Source organism: Penicillium cataractarum (assembly GCF_028827025.1).
Source record: "Penicillium cataractarum strain IBT 29864 chromosome Unknown utg000008l, whole genome shotgun sequence".
Classification (NCBI taxonomy): Eukaryota; Fungi; Ascomycota; class Eurotiomycetes; order Eurotiales; family Aspergillaceae; genus Penicillium; species Penicillium cataractarum.
Genome location: NW_026622744.1, coordinates 865,896 through 882,387, shown reverse-complemented (window position 1 = coordinate 882,387; position 16,492 = coordinate 865,896). Strand labels below are relative to the sequence as shown.

At 49.9% G+C, this 16,492-nt stretch overlaps 7 protein-coding genes across 7 annotated transcripts; 4 read left to right on the top strand and 3 right to left on the bottom strand.

The window, feature by feature from the left end:
- Positions 1-701: 701 nt before the first annotated feature.
- On the top strand, positions 702-2,297 carry N7496_009436 (bifunctional alcohol dehydrogenase/S-(hydroxymethyl)glutathione dehydrogenase; the record flags this gene model as incomplete). Its single annotated transcript, XM_056702350.1, has 6 exons — positions 702-722; positions 785-799; positions 959-1,073; positions 1,166-1,301; positions 1,379-2,016; positions 2,083-2,297. 6 exons carry the CDS (start codon positions 702-704, stop codon positions 2,295-2,297), a joined length of 1,140 nt encoding a protein of 379 aa, XP_056551350.1.
- Positions 2,298-3,336: 1,039 nt separating this feature from the next.
- On the top strand, positions 3,337-4,437 carry N7496_009435 (putative 1-aminocyclopropane-1-carboxylate deaminase; the record flags this gene model as incomplete). The annotated part of the gene is made up of 1 exon (XM_056702349.1): positions 3,337-4,437. The coding sequence occupies one exon, from the start codon at positions 3,337-3,339 to the stop codon at positions 4,435-4,437; it is 1,101 nt and encodes a 366-aa protein (XP_056551349.1).
- A 92-nt stretch (positions 4,438-4,529) lies between these two features.
- N7496_009434 (inositol-3-phosphate synthase INO1) lies at positions 4,530-6,303 on the bottom strand (the record flags this gene model as incomplete). The annotated part of the gene is made up of 4 exons (XM_056702348.1): positions 4,530-4,584; positions 4,645-4,851; positions 4,935-5,540; positions 5,600-6,303. 4 exons carry the CDS (start codon positions 6,301-6,303, stop codon positions 4,530-4,532), a joined length of 1,572 nt encoding a protein of 523 aa, XP_056551348.1.
- Positions 6,304-8,632: 2,329 nt separating this feature from the next.
- On the top strand, positions 8,633-9,280 carry N7496_009433 (zinc finger MYND domain-containing protein; the record flags this gene model as incomplete). Its single annotated transcript, XM_056702347.1, has 1 exon — positions 8,633-9,280. The coding sequence occupies one exon, from the start codon at positions 8,633-8,635 to the stop codon at positions 9,278-9,280; it is 648 nt and encodes a 215-aa protein (XP_056551347.1).
- Positions 9,281-11,572: 2,292 nt separating this feature from the next.
- N7496_009432 (Dabb family protein) lies at positions 11,573-12,032 on the bottom strand (the record flags this gene model as incomplete). The annotated part of the gene is made up of 3 exons (XM_056702346.1): positions 11,573-11,678; positions 11,735-11,963; positions 12,014-12,032. 3 exons carry the CDS (start codon positions 12,030-12,032, stop codon positions 11,573-11,575), a joined length of 354 nt encoding a protein of 117 aa, XP_056551346.1.
- Positions 12,033-13,011: 979 nt separating this feature from the next.
- N7496_009431 (SDR family NAD(P)-dependent oxidoreductase) lies at positions 13,012-13,821 on the bottom strand (the record flags this gene model as incomplete). The annotated part of the gene is made up of 1 exon (XM_056702345.1): positions 13,012-13,821. One exon carries the CDS (start codon positions 13,819-13,821, stop codon positions 13,012-13,014), a length of 810 nt encoding a protein of 269 aa, XP_056551345.1.
- Positions 13,822-14,124: 303 nt separating this feature from the next.
- Positions 14,125-16,072, top strand: N7496_009430 (dihydroxy-acid and 6-phosphogluconate dehydratase; the record flags this gene model as incomplete). Its single annotated transcript, XM_056702344.1, has 3 exons — positions 14,125-14,545; positions 14,603-14,814; positions 14,876-16,072. The coding sequence occupies 3 exons, from the start codon at positions 14,125-14,127 to the stop codon at positions 16,070-16,072; spliced, it is 1,830 nt and encodes a 609-aa protein (XP_056551344.1).
- Positions 16,073-16,492: the final 420 nt, after the last annotated feature.

Sequence of the window (16,492 nt, the reverse complement as noted above, 5' to 3'; positions counted from 1 at the left end):
TATGCGGGGTCTAAAATTCTCTAGATCCTATTCCTAGCTTATTATGTTATAATGGTATCTATGTAGGTTCTATTATTATCCATTGAAATAGTTGTAGCTTGCATTCGTTTTTCTAGAGCCTCACTATCTACTATCTTCTGCATAATTCTCTTCTTGTCTCTGGTGGGGACGGATACGGACCGTGTCGCAATGCTTTCCCGAGGACATCGGCAGATAGCTGGATAGCTCGATAGCTGCAGTAGATAGCTTGAAGCTCTAGACAATTCCAAGATAGTAGACAGGAGATAGTCAAAGCATTGAATTGGCCAATCCAAATTACAATATACCCATCGGAGATCCCAAGATTTTCCAAAAGAAAACCGGCCGAGTCGGGCCAGCCAGCCGTTGGAGACGGGCCCCTCATTCTTCCTTTCTCTCCTCACCTTCTCCTCGTTCTGAAGTGTTCCATACTTAATTCTTTGCTGCCCACCTCCTCAGCAGTCTTTCCCCCCCACTCCCCTCATTGCCTGCTTTGCTCCACTCCCCTCGCAAACTGCCCCCTTCAAAACCCTTCACTCGTCCGCTTTCCTTTTCTTCCCGTTTTAACCTTCAACCTTGGTGAGTCTTTTTCTCTGGCCCCTCCCGCCGACTTTCGTCACTGACCACCGCCTTTTAGAGTATTGTGTGGGACTAGATACACTCTACTTTCCCTTCATACAACCATGGCTAGCACCGTAGGAAAGGTATATATCCACTATCCTTTTTGATTTACGAAGCTGATCGTCAAACTAACAATCTTTGCTAGACCATCACTTGCAAGGTAAAGCTCTCTCTTCATTCCGATCCTCGCCGCGCGTAATGACGTTGGCCAACCCCGCGCCACACCAAAAATGCGCGCGCCGCAATATACCCCGCCATCAATCGCGCCGACAAGCAACCCTTTCCATGAACTAAAATCTAATTGAATTGTTATCCATAGGCTGCCATTGCCTGGGCTGCCGGTGAGCCTCTGTCCGTTGAGGATGTCGAGGTCGCTCCCCCCAAGGCCCACGAGGTCCGCATTCAGATTCACCACACTGGTGTCTGCCACACCGGTAAGCCCCGCGATGAACCCCGCCATGCTCAAAACAATGTGCAATGGCAATGTACAAAGATGAAGATGGTGTACTAACAACTGTTCTATTAGATGCCTACACTCTCTCCGGTAAGGACCCGGAGGGTGCTTTCCCTATCGTCCTGGGTCACGAGGGTGCCGGTATCGTCGAGTCGGTCGGCGAGGGTGTGACCTCCGTCAAGCCCGGTGACTACGTTATTGCTCTCTAGTATGTTTTCACTATTCTTTCTGAAAAAGCTCTGCCTTCTGCACAGCTTGTTGAACCCACCACTAACCGTGATATAGCACCCCCGAGTGCCGTGAGTGCAAGTTCTGCAAGTCCGGCAAGACCAACCTCTGTGGCAAGATCCGTGCTACCCAGGGTAGGGGTGTCATGCCTGACGGCACCTCCCGCTTCAAGGCCCGCGGCAAGGACATCCTCCACTTCATGGGTACCTCCACCTTCTCCCAGTACACCGTCGTCGCCGATATCTCCGTCGTCGCTGTGACCCCCAAGATCGCCACTGACCGCGCCTGTCTGTTGGGCTGTGGTATCACCACCGGTTACGGTGCGGCCGTCGAGACCGCCAAGGTCGAGGAGGGCTCCAACGTGGCCGTCTTCGGTGTCGGCTGTGTCGGTCTGTCCGTTGTCCAGGGTGCTGTCAAGAACAAGGCTGGCATGATCATTGCTGTCGACGTTAACGATGGCAAGGAGGCTTGGGCTCGCAAGTTTGGTGCTACCCACTTCGTCAACCCTACCAAGCTCCAGGGTAAGACTATCCAGGAGCACCTGATTGAGATGACCGATGGTGGTTGCGACTACACCTTTGACTGCACTGGTAACGTCGGTGTTATGCGTGCTGCCCTCGAGGCCTGCCACAAGGGCTGGGGTGAGAGTATCGTTATTGGTGTTGCTGCTGCTGGCCAGGAGATCTCCACTCGTCGTAAGTAGACCCGTTCCTGGATTCACTTGTATTCCGTCTTGATACTAACCCTCTCTTCTCTAATAGCATTCCAATTGGTTACCGGTCGTGTGTGGAAGGGCTGTGCCTTTGGTGGTATCAAGGGTCGCACCCAACTGCCCGGTCTCGTGGATGACTACCTGAACGGCAAACTCAAGGTGGACGAGTTTATCACCCACCGTGAGCCCCTGTCGGCCATCAACACTGCCTTTGAGCAGATGAAGGCTGGAGACTGCGTTCGCTGCGTGGTGGATATGAAATAGACTTGTGATATGTGATATAGTTGATGACGATCCCAAAAAGGCTCGATGTGAAATATGAATTCCCTTTTGTTGTGATGAAAATGTGTGTCAAAGTAGATTCAGCTTGATAAATCTTGTAAACTCATCTCGCGGGAACCAGATCCCGAAGGGATGTGAATGATTTTAGTAGATAACAGGCGTTTCCCAAGGTCCTCGTCCCGGGCACCTTGGGGGTTGGTATGACATAGACGAGGTGTGTAGACGTACATGACCTCCCTCGTATGCTATGCCACAACACCGAGGGGGCCAATCAACCTAACCGAATCCGATTCCAACCTACGAGCACACCCCTATCAATTGATAATCCGCGGAGGCCACATCCAACTCCGATACCCCAAAGACTAAACCAACATCACATATCAAGATCAACACTACCCAGCGCTTACAATCGGCACAACCATCGACACGAGGCCTCAGCCTTCGATCCCGCCTTCCCAACAGCCAACTAGAAACAACGATCATCACCGGATAACTCCAGGGGCAGAGAGAGGTAAACCAGTCAATTGATAGCGGCCAAAGTCCGTAGTTCCCCACCTTTCTCCGCAGTGATGCGATAAGGCACGCCCCGATTTCGGGATAAGCTCGGCAGATAGATGGAGGCTGCACGCTACTCTGCTGTACTGTACTGGACTTGGAGATGTAGGATGATAGGATGGGAGGTGGAATTGGAATTGGGGTAGGTGGACTAATGGGGTGATCTTTACGGTGTACAGGTACATAGTGGAGGGCTGGAGGAGCGGGGACTGCATGGTGTTGCGTGCTGTATGTCTTGCGTGGTGGATTTGTGGATTTTCTCTGCACGGAGGATGGCCGGATTGATAGATAGGAGAGGGGAGGAGAGGGGGTTTTGGTGTATAAAGGTGTCTTGATTTCTGCATCGTTTACTCCAATTGAGTGTTTCACCAGTTCTATCCTTCTATACTCAATATCCTCTTTCCATCCTCCTACAAGCAAAGACTATATCAACCTATATAGCCCTTACCCTGCTATTCTATCTACAATGACCATCACTCCAACTCCAACTACAACCGACCCTCTCCCCCTCCCACCCCCCTTCTCCACCATCCCCCGAACCCCCCTCCTCCTCGGCCCCTCCCCCATCCACACCCTCCCCCGCATAACCGCCGATCTCGCCCAAAACAATCCACACCCACCCGTAACCATCTACGCCAAACGCGACGACCTAAACTCCGCCTACGCCTACGGCGGCAACAAGACCCGGAAACTGGAGTACCTGCTCGCAGACGCGCAGGCCCAGGGCTGCGACACGCTCGTCTCCATCGGCGGCGTCCAGAGCAACCACACCCGCCAGGTTGCCGCCGTCGCGGCGCGGAGCGGGTTGCAGGCGAGACTTGTGCAGGAGCATTGGGTCGACTGGACGGATAAGGGGTACGAGGCTGTGGGCAATATTCAGTTGTCCCGGCTTATGGGCGCGGATGTGAGGCTTGATCCGAGTGGGTTTGGGATTGAGCATAAGAATACTGTTCAGGCTGTTGTGGAGGAGTGTACGAGGGAGGGGGGCAAGCCTTATTATATTCCGGCGGGGGCTTCGGATCATCCGCTCGGTGGGTTGGGATTTGCCCGGTGGGCGTTTGAAGTTCGTCAGCAGGAGCGGGAGATGGATGTTTTCTTTAATACTGTTCTTGTCTGTGCTGTGACGGGCTCGACGTTCGCGGGGATGATTGCTGGTTTCAAGTTACTCGAGAAATTGTACCCGGATGATCCCAAGCGCAAGGTTATCGGGATTGATGCCTCGGCGACGGTCGAAGCAACTCGTGCGCAGGTACTTCGTATTGCGCGCAATACTGCGGCCAAGATTGGGTTGAAGGAGGAGGATATTACGGATGAGGATGTTATTCTGGATGAGAGGTATCATGCGGGGATTTATGGGGTTCCTGATCGACAGACCTGGGAGGCTATTGAGTATGCGGCCAAGATGGAGGCGTTTATTACGGATCCCGTTTATGAGGGGAAGAGTTTTGCGGGGATGGTGGATATGATTCGGAAGGGGGAGATTGAAGGTGGGAACATCTTGTATGCTCATTTGGGTGGGCAGTTGGCGTTGAATGCGTATTCGGAGCTTGGGCATGTTAAGGAGTAGGGGAAGATATATGGAGTGGTTGAGATAGATACAGCAAGTCGTTTATGTGAAACTGCTATAGCAATACGACTACTTTGAGTATTAGGCAATGATTACTTTGAAAGGGTTGAGAAATCAATTTCAGTTTGCATTATGATCAACGAGTGACTACAGTTAGTATAGCGGTCAAGTTAGACCAGGATCAACAAAGTGTTGTTCCCTGCTTACAGCAGCTTGTGCTCCAGAGTCATCTCCGACTCGGGCTGGAGGCCAACGCAAGCACGGAAGATGTTGATCAGAGCAGAACGCTGCTTGCCCAGAGCGTTGACGACCGGGGTACCGGGAGGAGTCAGGGGAGCCTTGAGCATGTAGCTGAGGACGCTCAGCACGCTGTGGAAGCCCTTGTACTCGGCACCCTCGCTATCAGCCTTCCAGCTGACACGGGTCATCATCTCAGCAAGCACAACCAGATCGATGATCAGGGGGAAGCAAGGAGAGAGTCCTCGCAAATGTTGAACAAGCTGATGGTCTGGTGACCACCCATGAAGATCTCGGCGTAGTACTCATCCAGAGCACGCTTGTTGTCACCCACGGCGGGCATGTACTTGATGACAACGGTGTGGTCCGGGTGCTCGTCCTTCTCGTAGAGAATGTGGTTGGCAGCAACCATGTCGTCCACGACGTTGGACTTGGAGATCTCCTTGGAGCGGAACTGCTTCTGCGAGCTCAAGTTCTTGCCGTCGTTGTTACCCAGGTGGTTGTAGCTGGCAATGGAGGTGAGCTTGATACCGGCGTTGATCAGGAAGTCGACCAGAGCGGACTTCATCTTGGTCTGGCCAGACTTGAAGTCGTCACCACCAATGAAGGCACCACGCTGCTCGGCGAACTGCAGAGCACCGGGAACGAAGGTGTTCTGGGGGGAGCCGTTGATGAAAGGAGCGTTCTCCAGGATGGAAGCAATAGCGAAGACGGTGGAGGGGGCAACCTCCTCGTGACCGTTCTTGATAGAGTTGATCAAGTTCTCAGCAGTGTCGTTGACACCGGGGAGGATGTCAGCGTAACGCTCAGTGTTGGCAGTCCACATGACAATGACCTTGTCAAGGTCGTTCTTGGCCTTGAAGTCGCTGTAGATAAATAGTTAGCAAAAATATGATTCCCAATGACAGTTCTATCAAGTACTCACCGAATGTCCTTCTGGATCTGCTCAACGTGAGCCCAGCTGGCCTTGGTGCCCTCAATGACATTGTCGGCACGGTCCTCCTGGTTGGCGGCGATGAAGTCCGGGTAGTAGATGGAAGGCAGGGGCTTCATCTCGGCCATCTCCTTGCGGACCATAGCCTTAAGGCTGGGCTCCAGCACCTGAGCACGGTCCATAGAGGCCGCGAGGTCGAGGCTGCTGATATCCCAACCGCCAATGACAAGGTCGTTGGGGTGGACCATGGGGAGCAGGTCACGGAAGGGAATGTTGATCTCCTCGCCAGTCTTAGCATCAGTACCGAGCTTGACGGTGGAGCTCATGACGATCGAGCCGTAGTAGTTGGCATTCTGGTGACCCTCACGGGTCTCCCAGGAGAGACCGCGACGGTTGGCAATGATACCGGCGGTGACGGTGGAACCGTTGTTACCACCCCAACCGACCAGCATCATACCGACCTTGCCGACCTTGCGCTCCACCTTGAAGTGGTAGTTGGTGGCCTTGGGAGTGGCCACCATCTTGTTGTCGGCAGTGCGGGTGATCTCAGTAGTCTGATAGGCATACTGAGACTTGATCTCGTTGTCGGTGTAGACAACGTTGGGCGACTGAACAGTGAAAAGAGGGGAAGCCTCTTGGCGAGCCGACCCGTTCACGGTGCCATTGGCAACATCCGAGCTTGCGTGGGGAGCCATTGCGTTCACAAGGGTGTTGATAGTGGGTGGGAAGAGTTAAGAAGAGTGAACTGATAGTGTGCTCCGAATGGATTTACTGCAAGTATAATGCGTAATCCGATGCCCCTCCACGGTTGGAAGTGCGTCGGCCGTTGAACGGGTGGTGCCGCCTGGAAGAGAGAAGTTAGCAACTGAATTGGAGGAATAGGGGAGGTTTCCATGGCCGCGAGGGCTATCTCGAGGGGTAACCCTCGAGGAGGGGAATTCGATGCCGGCGAGGTGGGGGGAAAGACTCACGAGTTAAGCTGCGTGGCGAAAATTTTGACGGTTGTATGTGATCACTGTCTCGAGGAGAAGTGATCGAACCTACTGACAAGGCTTATACGAACCGAAAAAGAGGTTGGTAGCGGGAGGAAACGAGTTAGTTGTTTGCGGGAGAGAAAGTGGGCTGCGGACTGATTAAATAGTTTTGTTCCTCGGGGGGAAGGTCCACTGCCCACACGTGAGCTCCGCTGGTCTCCGGGGTTCTCCAGCCTAACACTTTGTGCCCCTCCCCCTTTTTTTTGGCCTCCTTGTTTATTGCCTTGATTTTTCCTCTCGGTCAACAATCTATTTGGACCAATTAGGAAGTTCCGACTTTCAAAGATCTTCGATAGATTTCCAGGACCAGTTGATTGTTGGGCACTAGCTCCTTTGAGCCGGGCGACTGCCATCCGGTGCCTACTATTTCTCGACACAGGCCGTCCATCTTGACCTCGCCTAATAACAAAATACATTATGGAGCATTCACAAAAAAAAAGTGGAAATTCATGAGTACCGGGGCCAGTGGACGGCTTCCAAGAGTCGCAATCATGCTCCAGCGGGCCATCTTGTTGGGGCCAATCGACGCCGCTATCTAGGTCGGCCATGGTACGCTCCGCTTTCGGATTTGACGGGTACCTGGACTCGCGTAATCGTTCCAGTATTTGGTTTACCCCCCTATTCTGGATCCTACGTTTTCATCAGGAGATGCTCATATTGTGCCATCAGGCCATGGTTTAGGAATTGTGTATTCGCAGTGACTATGAAGTCTACTAGCTGTGAAGAGGTTGACCGTTTCGACCCCTCGGACTCGACCCAGCCTGTGATCCGTGCCCGGGATCTCCAGGAGGGGCAGTGAACTAATCATTCGTTCACTTATCGGCTCTTCGCGGGGCTCCAAACTGGCGGTCTGCGTTTCCGGGCTTGTCTCGGCCCTGGTTCCTGCATTTCCTGCACTACAACTGGACCGGAGTACACTATTGCATGGCTGTGCTGGTCACCGCATTTCTGGCCTTGGGTTTGAACCGATGACTACCGATGGCACGATAATGGGTAATAGTGGGATCATTGCCTCTCCCGGCATCGTACATAAGAAGGTAGTACTTCATGGCTCGTAAACATTATTATGTAGCGTCTGGAATAGCACACTCAATCCTGCCGCCATATCTTATTCTACAATAGGCTGAGATCTTCCTATCCTCGTGATCACTGGTCTGTCATTATCGGATAACCTGGTCTCGACACTGGAAATGGCCGCCAAGATTCGCCAACTGGCTAATTATATGGCAGTTCAGAATGTTGAAGCTATACTAAGGTTGTAAAACAGGTCAAATAGCCTAACTTGAGGCCTTCTCTCTCGGATCATTTCTCCTGAATCGACTTCTAGCTATCTCTATAGATAGCGATAGCGTGACTGGCACTCATCCATACTCACCATAATGAGCTTTTCTAGGTTTCAATACATTCCTTTTGAGTTTTCTCCTCCACAAGCCTCAACTAGTACAGTATGCCGCAATGATTACAACGAGATCAAGAGTCGCGTCCCAAAAAAGACCTTTTCATTGGATCGATCCACGCCTCCACCAACGCGTTGCCAAAATCTGAGATATCGCGATAGCGAGCCCTTATCGGCGATATTTTTTTGGTTGCTGCCAGCGCGTTCATATCACCCTCTGCAAGAGCCATCTCGGTATCTTCCACAACGTCGATCTCGGCATTTTCCTTTCTATTTTAGCCCTTCATGGGTTCTCTTCAATTTCACTCGTTTTTTTGCCCGCTTTCTGCCCCGCACCTTCTCTCCCGCTCTGAAGTTGAGCCTTGTCCTCGGCATCCTTCTTCCACCTCTCATCTACACCTTGAAGACTATCACTCTGCCAACGGGGACTCTTCCAACTAGCAAACTCCCTCAGATAACCCTTTCACAGACGATGCTGCCTCTGACAACATTTCCCCAGGCAATGCTCCTACAGACAACACTAACACTCTACCTGAGAGCACTTCCACAGACAACACTCTCCCAGCCGAAAACAACACCATCCCATCCGACGACATGCCAGCCGAACCATGCTCAGTAACGGCCTGCACCAACCCCGGCACTCTGACCTGTAGTATCTGCGACCAACCCAAAACCCGCTACTGCAGCGCCGCCTGCCAAAAACAAGACTGGACAACCCACAAGCGCACCTGCGCCGGCGCCCAAAAGCACAACTGCTTTATCATCCGCACCACTGCCCCCAACGGAAGCACCAATCCCGCCGATCGTATCGAACCATTCCCCCTCAGCGCCTACGGCAACTGGATCGTGGAAATGAAAGAGCTGCAGCAACGACTTGGCTGGCCGCACGCCGACGAGGCTGGTAAATTCTACTCACACCAGGCAAAGGACAATCACTGGTATTACTACATGTATGCGTCTTCGGCGCCGGGTCTGCCTGTGAATGATATTGCTACTCGCTGCCGTCACCACGCTAGGGAGGTTCGTGGGGATGTTGCCGTTGTCAGGTCTGGTCCTGAGGGATTTGCTTCGTATGAAGAGACCTTTTGTAGGATGGAGCTTCTGAAGACGGTCAACTATTACAACACTGCTAATTCGAGTGAGGTGTTTGGTCAGAGGGAGAGGAGTCGGTTTGGGGAGCGGTCTGGGTTCCCGCCGGGTTTCTTGGATGCCCATGGTCTGACTACTATGCACTTTTCATAAGATGTTCAAGCTTACGGAGCTGATATCGTTCATATTCAAATCTCAAAACAGATATCCCAGTTGGTGTGTTATTTTTCATTGAACTAGAGTAGATCACTGGTCCATGAATTGGCACAATCTTCAGGTATGTGGCCGTAATAGAACCCATGGTTTCTAGTAAACGTGAAGGGCTCTCTAATATAATACCCCCGTGTAGCCCAATGAACTCGAAGGGCCTACATCCTCCAAGTGCTCCTCGACCGACGTCTTGTGGTTTGGCGATATCACAGGAGTATTAGTCCTCTACTAGCATATATGGTCTAACATCAATACGATGTAGTTCTCCGCTTACAGTAGTCCCCAGACTCAGTAAGCTACATCAGTCGAAAGTTTATTCGTTAAGGAGGTAGCGGTACACGATAAGATTATTACAACATAGAGTTACAGCCTTGCAGCAAAAACGATGGATGACAGGTGACCATACCATATTGCCAGGTCCACCTTCTTAATTGGACTATCAAGGTAGGAGCTAGGTAAATAATCACATGAGCTTCTACGGGAGAATTTTACTGTATTGACTGAGGGAAATTGAGACTTGTACTTCGTAGAGATACCCGACTTGGGCATTTATGTGCATATACCATGAGATATATCCTCACGGCTGCAGGAGTTTCATGGTATTACCAGTAAATCAAATCAAATCTACAACAGGCTTTTATGTTTCAGGGTAAAGTTCAAGAAAAGTTCAAGCAGTAGATTAGAAGTGGTGAGCCTGAATCCGATCCAGCCTTTGACTACCATTTTGGTCATCTTTATACTTAATATTTCCTCTGGATTCATACTGTCTTAATTATAGAGAGAGATATCCAAGATTGTCTGTTTCTTGTCCCTCTCTGACCTAAAGACTTTCCCGGCGTCGTCATCTGAGGAATTTGGTATGCGAACCGTGCACTATATCCACTGTCCTTCCATCCATTTGTTTTCCAATAGTTATCGTAGTAAACGCTAACGTCTTTCCAATTTTCAGAATCTTTCCCTCGATCTCCAGAATATCTCCCAATTGAGCTTTCGAGAGATACGATACAGACAAATCGGTGCTGACGCCCGTCACATCAAGGCCCGTAGATGCGATTGCCATCCCCGCCGCCCAATCTACTACACATGCAGACAGCGTTCCATGAAGAGAATTTTTTGAGTTGACATGGAGCGACTGTACAGGCAGTGTGGCACGTATGACTCCGTGCTCAGCATAGTAAATGTCAATGCCATCAAGAAGTAAAGCATAAATAGGACTGCTGTTTCGCTGGCGGTCCCAAACGGCACAAACATGGGATATCGTGTTTTCCATATCTGGAGTGGCAGAATGGTGTTGAATTTTGGTTGATGAGAAACGTGATCGGGGAGAAATGAGATCGAGGACTTCTTAGAATGCATATTAGTTGATTGCTAACAGCTAAGAAAGACCGAATCAAAAGCTTACCTAGTGTCAAGCAGATCGATCATGGACAGTTTGTGGTATGCTCAGGAATATGGGCAGCAGCCCATTTAGCTTCTGGAAAGTTCTTTAAATAATGTGGCATATTCTTTTTTTTTCGTTAATTGAATTGTAAATAAGCGGAGCCCTCCCGTCCCTTCGGATATGCACCGCACATTGCCCCATCGTCGTAAAACGTGGCCGTTATGTGTGCCCATACCAGGAAACGAATCCATTCCGTGTTCCCATATTGAATAATTCCGTGGTTAAATTATGCAAAGTAAACTCGCTACAGACTAAAAAGACCTTGCTTTCGAATAATATGTAAAGTGTAGTTTGAACCAACATTTTTTGGACTGTGGCAAAATTATTCCTCCACCCGTCCTCTCTACCTCATTGTAATGAATCTTTGATCTCGTGTGGTAGGCGAATATTGCATGCACTATATGGAAGATCCCCTCAAATAAGAAGCCAAAATCAATTACTGGCATGCATTCCTTAAGCAAATGGCCCTCCTACCAATATATCAACCGAGACGTTGTTTAATAACTGTGGTAGTTGATAATATACTAGATACGGGTTCAGACTCTTCATGCAGATTTGAATTTGACCCTCAATTCCCGACGAAGAACATTTGTACTTCTCATGAAGCCTGCATTGATCTGAAATACCTTGCAAAATTCATAAAAATCAAGGATTTGGGCTATTCCAACTCCACCATATCCCATCAGAGTTCAGTTATGTACAAATAGAGGGGCTAAACCAACATGCGTAATGCAGGTCCATCTCCATAAATCCTGCCTACATTGATTTTATGCCATACTAGGAAATAACGCGAGTTATCTCAATAATGGAAAATCACACATATACTCGTCTTCGTCATCCACCTCAAAGTCAAACCGCATAAGGTCTTCCTTGTAAGGAAACATGTAGGTGGAGGTAACACTGCAAACATTGGAGTTAGCGCTGTGCTTCCCGACACACAAATCACATTAACGTACTGGTGATGCTCTGGGCTGGCCTGGTATTCCGACAGAGCTTCTAGATTGTCATGGAAGCTAACCAGAGAGATCTGGAAGCCTTTGCTGCGCTCAATGGGGTCGGTGACGCTAGGCCCTCCGACCAGCAGCCGTCCTCCCTTCACACAAGACAAGTTCTTCAGCTTTTTGAGCTCTGTGACAAATTTCCGCCTATGCTCCTCGGTGACTTCAGGCCGAAACTTGAAGAGAACTACCGAATTATGATACTCATTCCTTGAATGTCTCGGAGAAAGAACTCACCAATATGGACCAAAGTCATCTTGGGCACGCGAGAGTCGTCGAATTCCAGGTATAGAGTTAGAGATTAGAAGTAGTGAGAGTAGAGGGGCCAATAGAAGATCAAATGGGATATCGTTGTGTTTCCAAGGGCGCGGGCCGTGTCCTTTTCCCTCACAGCCGGCAATATATTGGTTGCTAGATGGGAGACGGGAGCCATCCGACACAATCCCCACGAACGGATGATTTCCGAAGATCGGTTTCGAGTCAAAGTCGCCACATCAAACAAATGAAATGTGCCGTTGACGTCGCCAATGAAATTGATATTTCCTCCACGCACGCTCAGACTATGTATTACGGGGGCAATGACATCCTAACAGACACCCCTCTTTGGCCCGTCTCCTCAATTCAGAATTACGAGAAAGCGACATGAATCATACCCGTAAATTATATAATGCTTATCTAGAAATTTAAAAATGACCAGGTATGCGAAGTGTATTCCGGAGATCATAGAGTGGAGATAAATGATAAATCAAATGAAACGTTTCAATCAAAGTAATCACGCATCACTTCTTTCTGGCAAAATAACTAGAGAGAAGACGAATTGTACCATTTTATGGTCTTTCCTTTAGTAATGAACACGAGGGAGGGCCTGCAGAGCATGAAAGTATCCAAATATGCCGTCTCACTGATGGCTTGGAATATATAGCGTTATGGATTCGGAGGCTAGGGGTAGTTCCTAGCAGGCTGGCAACGTAGTTGAGGTTGACGTTCCGCAAAGTGACTTGCTTCCAAGATCAATAAGAGTAATAGGCTAGAGCGCGTCTGAGACATCTTTGTTCTACCATTAAGAACATGGATGTTATTCATTGAGAGTCAAATTTCCGGTGCATTATTACATATTCCTCTTCGGTGAAATTCGTTTTTGGGGCTCAGGTATTCCCATTAAAGACCCTGAGTAAATCACGCTCAGACAGGCCAAATGATGCAAGTTTAGGCTCTCTAAAATCGCGATGTTAAAATTACACTCGGCCCGTCGAGGATGTGATCCCACCATCTACTACCAGCTCCTGACCTGTGATATATCGCGACTCATCGGCTGCGAGAAACAGCGCAGCATTGGCAACATCCCATGCATCTCCCATCCTCTTCATCGGCACCTGGTCGTCTCGCATCTTCATATAGCCAGCTTCCTCGCCTCCGGGGGCATAGCGCTTAGCGAGTTCGCGAGTATATGGTGTGTAGATCAAACCCGGAACGATGGTATTCAATCTCACCCGTCGATCGGCATAGATAACCGCAGTTGCCTTGGTGAACTGCATTATGGCTGCCTTGGTGGCCGAGTAGGCGACTTGGGGCTTTCCAATGTAGCGTAGCCCTGCAATACTCGAGACATTGACCACTGCGCCACCAGTCTCTTGCTTCTCCATGATAGGGAGGACAAAGTGCGTTGTGAGATAGACGCTCTTGAGATTCAGATCGATCTGTTGGTCCCAGATATCTTCTCCCATGGTAGCTGGACAACCTGGCTCTGACTTGCCAACGTTGTTGATCAGGATGTCAATACGGCCGTGTCGTTCGAGGCAGGCATTTACCAGAGCCTCGACGGATGCGCAATCGGTGACATCGGCTTGTTGAACATGGCAAATACCCCCCTCGGCCTCAATTCGGGCTTTGGTTCTCTCGGCGGCGGCCAATGTACGATTTCCCCCGAAAATAGACGCTCCTTGCTGTGCGAGATTCATCGCGATTGCAGCGCCAATCCCCCAACCATCCTCACTGGTCTGGCCGAGGCCAGTAATGAGGGCAACTTTCCCGTCCAGTCGGAACATAATTCAAATACAGTTTGTAGCGTAGGTAGCAGAAATTGGTGGCGATAAACTTGCTAAGATACCATGTCGGCAATATACTTATACTGTCTATGGCGAGGTACTTCTGCCATGGCTCCAGTTTCGGATGACCCCCGTCCTGCGGAGCAGCTCCGTAAGAGTTCGGCATGGGGCCGCCCCTTGGCCTCTCTATCGAGCCAGGGAATGAGCGAACATCAAAGACATGAACTACTTACTTGGAATTATTAATATGTCTGATGATCTCAAAAAAATTCGAAGCTGTGATTTGCACCCACTTCGAGCAAAATGGCGCAACCCATCGAGCCTGACGCGGCTAAAAACGACTACAATCTTTCTCAACCTCTGGATACCAGCTCAGGTCTTCGCCAAGGTCTTACCTCTTATGGAGACGCCCATTTTTCCCTCTTCCTCCGCAAAGTATTCATAAAAGCACTTGGTTATTCTGAAGATGCCTTGGCCCGCCCTATCATCGGTATCATCAATACGAATTCGGGCTTCAACCCTTGCCATGGCAACGCTCCCCAGCTTATCGAGGCAGCCAAGCGAGGTGTTCATCTCAATGGTGGAATCGCCATTGACTTTCCGACAATTAGTTTGCATGAGGGGTTTTCCCACCCCACAAGCATGTTTTTGCGAAACCTCATGAGTATGGATACCGAGGAGATGATCAAGGCTCAGCCTGTGGATGCGTGTATCATGATAGGGGGTATGTTCTGCGTTTTATATCGGGAATTCGACTTGAAATGCTGATTTTTCCTTGTAGGATGCGATAAAACGGTCCCAGCGCAGATTATGGGGGGCATTTCCGCTAATAAACCTATACTCCCACTTATAACTGGGCCGATGATGCCAGGAAGTAATCGAGGGAAGCGCATTGGCGCCTGCACTGATTGTCGGAACAATTGGGCTTCTTTTCGGGCTGGCCAAATTGACATGGAGGAGATTATGGGTATCAATGAAGAACTTGCTCCTACGGTATGCCTCATGACTCTTCACAGGCAGCGACCGCCTATACTCACGGTTATATCTCAAATAGATTGGAACATGTGGTGTGATGGGAACGGCGAGCACCATGGCATGCATTACTGCAGCACTCGGTTTAATCCCTCTCCAGGGCGCCTCGGCCCCGGCCGTTTCAGCAGCTCGACTAAGAATTGCGGAGCAGACGGGCGCAAATGCTGTCGCGGCAGCTAAAGCCCAGAGGACGCCTCAGTTTATTCTTTCTGCCGAATCCTTCTATAATGCCGCCATCATTCTTCAAGCCATTGGTGGATCCACTAATGCTATGGTCCACCTAATGGCTATGGTCAACCGTCACCCAGAGCTCAATGGCAATTTCAAGTTAGACAATCTGGATTCCATTGGGCAAACGACGCCCCTTTTGGTGGATTTGAAACCCAGTGGAGACAACTATATGACCGACTTCCATAATGCAGGTGGAATGTTATGTCTACTTAACCGCCTACGCCCGTTACTCTACCTCAACGCACAAACGATTACCGGCGAGACCCTAGGAGAAGTACTCGACCGCTCTAACTTTCGCGACTTCGAATCCTCGCGGTCCATTATTCGGACCCTTTCTGACCCCCTATATCCTTGCTCCTCTCTAGCAGTGGTACGTGGGAATATCGCCCCTAACGGTGCGGTGATCAAGGCCTCTGCCTCTAAAGAGAAGCGTCTTCTTCATCATAGGGGTAAGGCTGTGGTATTTGAGAACTCCAAAGACCTTGCTCTCCGTCTCGATGATCCTAGCCTGGAAGTAACCGCCGATTCAGTCTTGGTACTCAAAGGTATCGGTCCGATCGGAAATCCAGGCATGCCTGAGGCTGGTATGATTCCAATTCCGCGGAAGCTGGCCGCACAGGGCGTAACAGATATGCTTCGTTTGTCCGATGGGCGCATGTCGGGGACTGCAGGAGGCACAATTCTTCTGCACGTTTCCCCTGAATCGGGTATCCCTGACTCTCCCTTCGGAGTCGTGCAAAATGGAGACGAGATACAGCTTGATTTGACTAAACGAAGCCTCGAGCTGTTGATCAGTGAAGAGGAATTGCACCAGCGCATCACGCTGCGGAAGGAGAGGCTTACGGCTGCAAATGAAGGAGAACAACCATCTGTCTGGTTGGAGCGAAAGAGTCGTCGCGGGTATAGAGGGCTCTACGAACGAACCGTCAATCAGTCTCATGAAGGTGCTGATTTCGACTTTCTGACTGCCACCGGTCCAAAAACCTAGATTTGACGAGATTTGTGTCAAATATCATGCTCATCAACAGTCGGCCCCGCAATATTGAGTTCGGATTAAGTTCACTCTTTGACAGACTGGCGTTGTACGGGGGTTAAAAGTATAAGAAAGATCGAAAAAGAAAACATTTACATTTATCATTCGTAAAATTCAAGAAAGAATCATTACTATGATGACCTGTGGTGAATATATAGCCGTCAATGGTAGAACTTCCGGTTCGAAATGAGCAAGTAGTCCGAAACCCTTTTCGTCAATTCAGCTCTAGTTACCCGTTCCTTACGTTAAACTGAAATACTTCGTACTCGGGTTCGTACAAGGCGAAAATCAAAGAGAACACCCCCTTAGACAGGATTTAGGTAGCGTGTAGATCAAGACGGTCTCCGGGGAAAAAACATGCTCACGGGCTAAAGG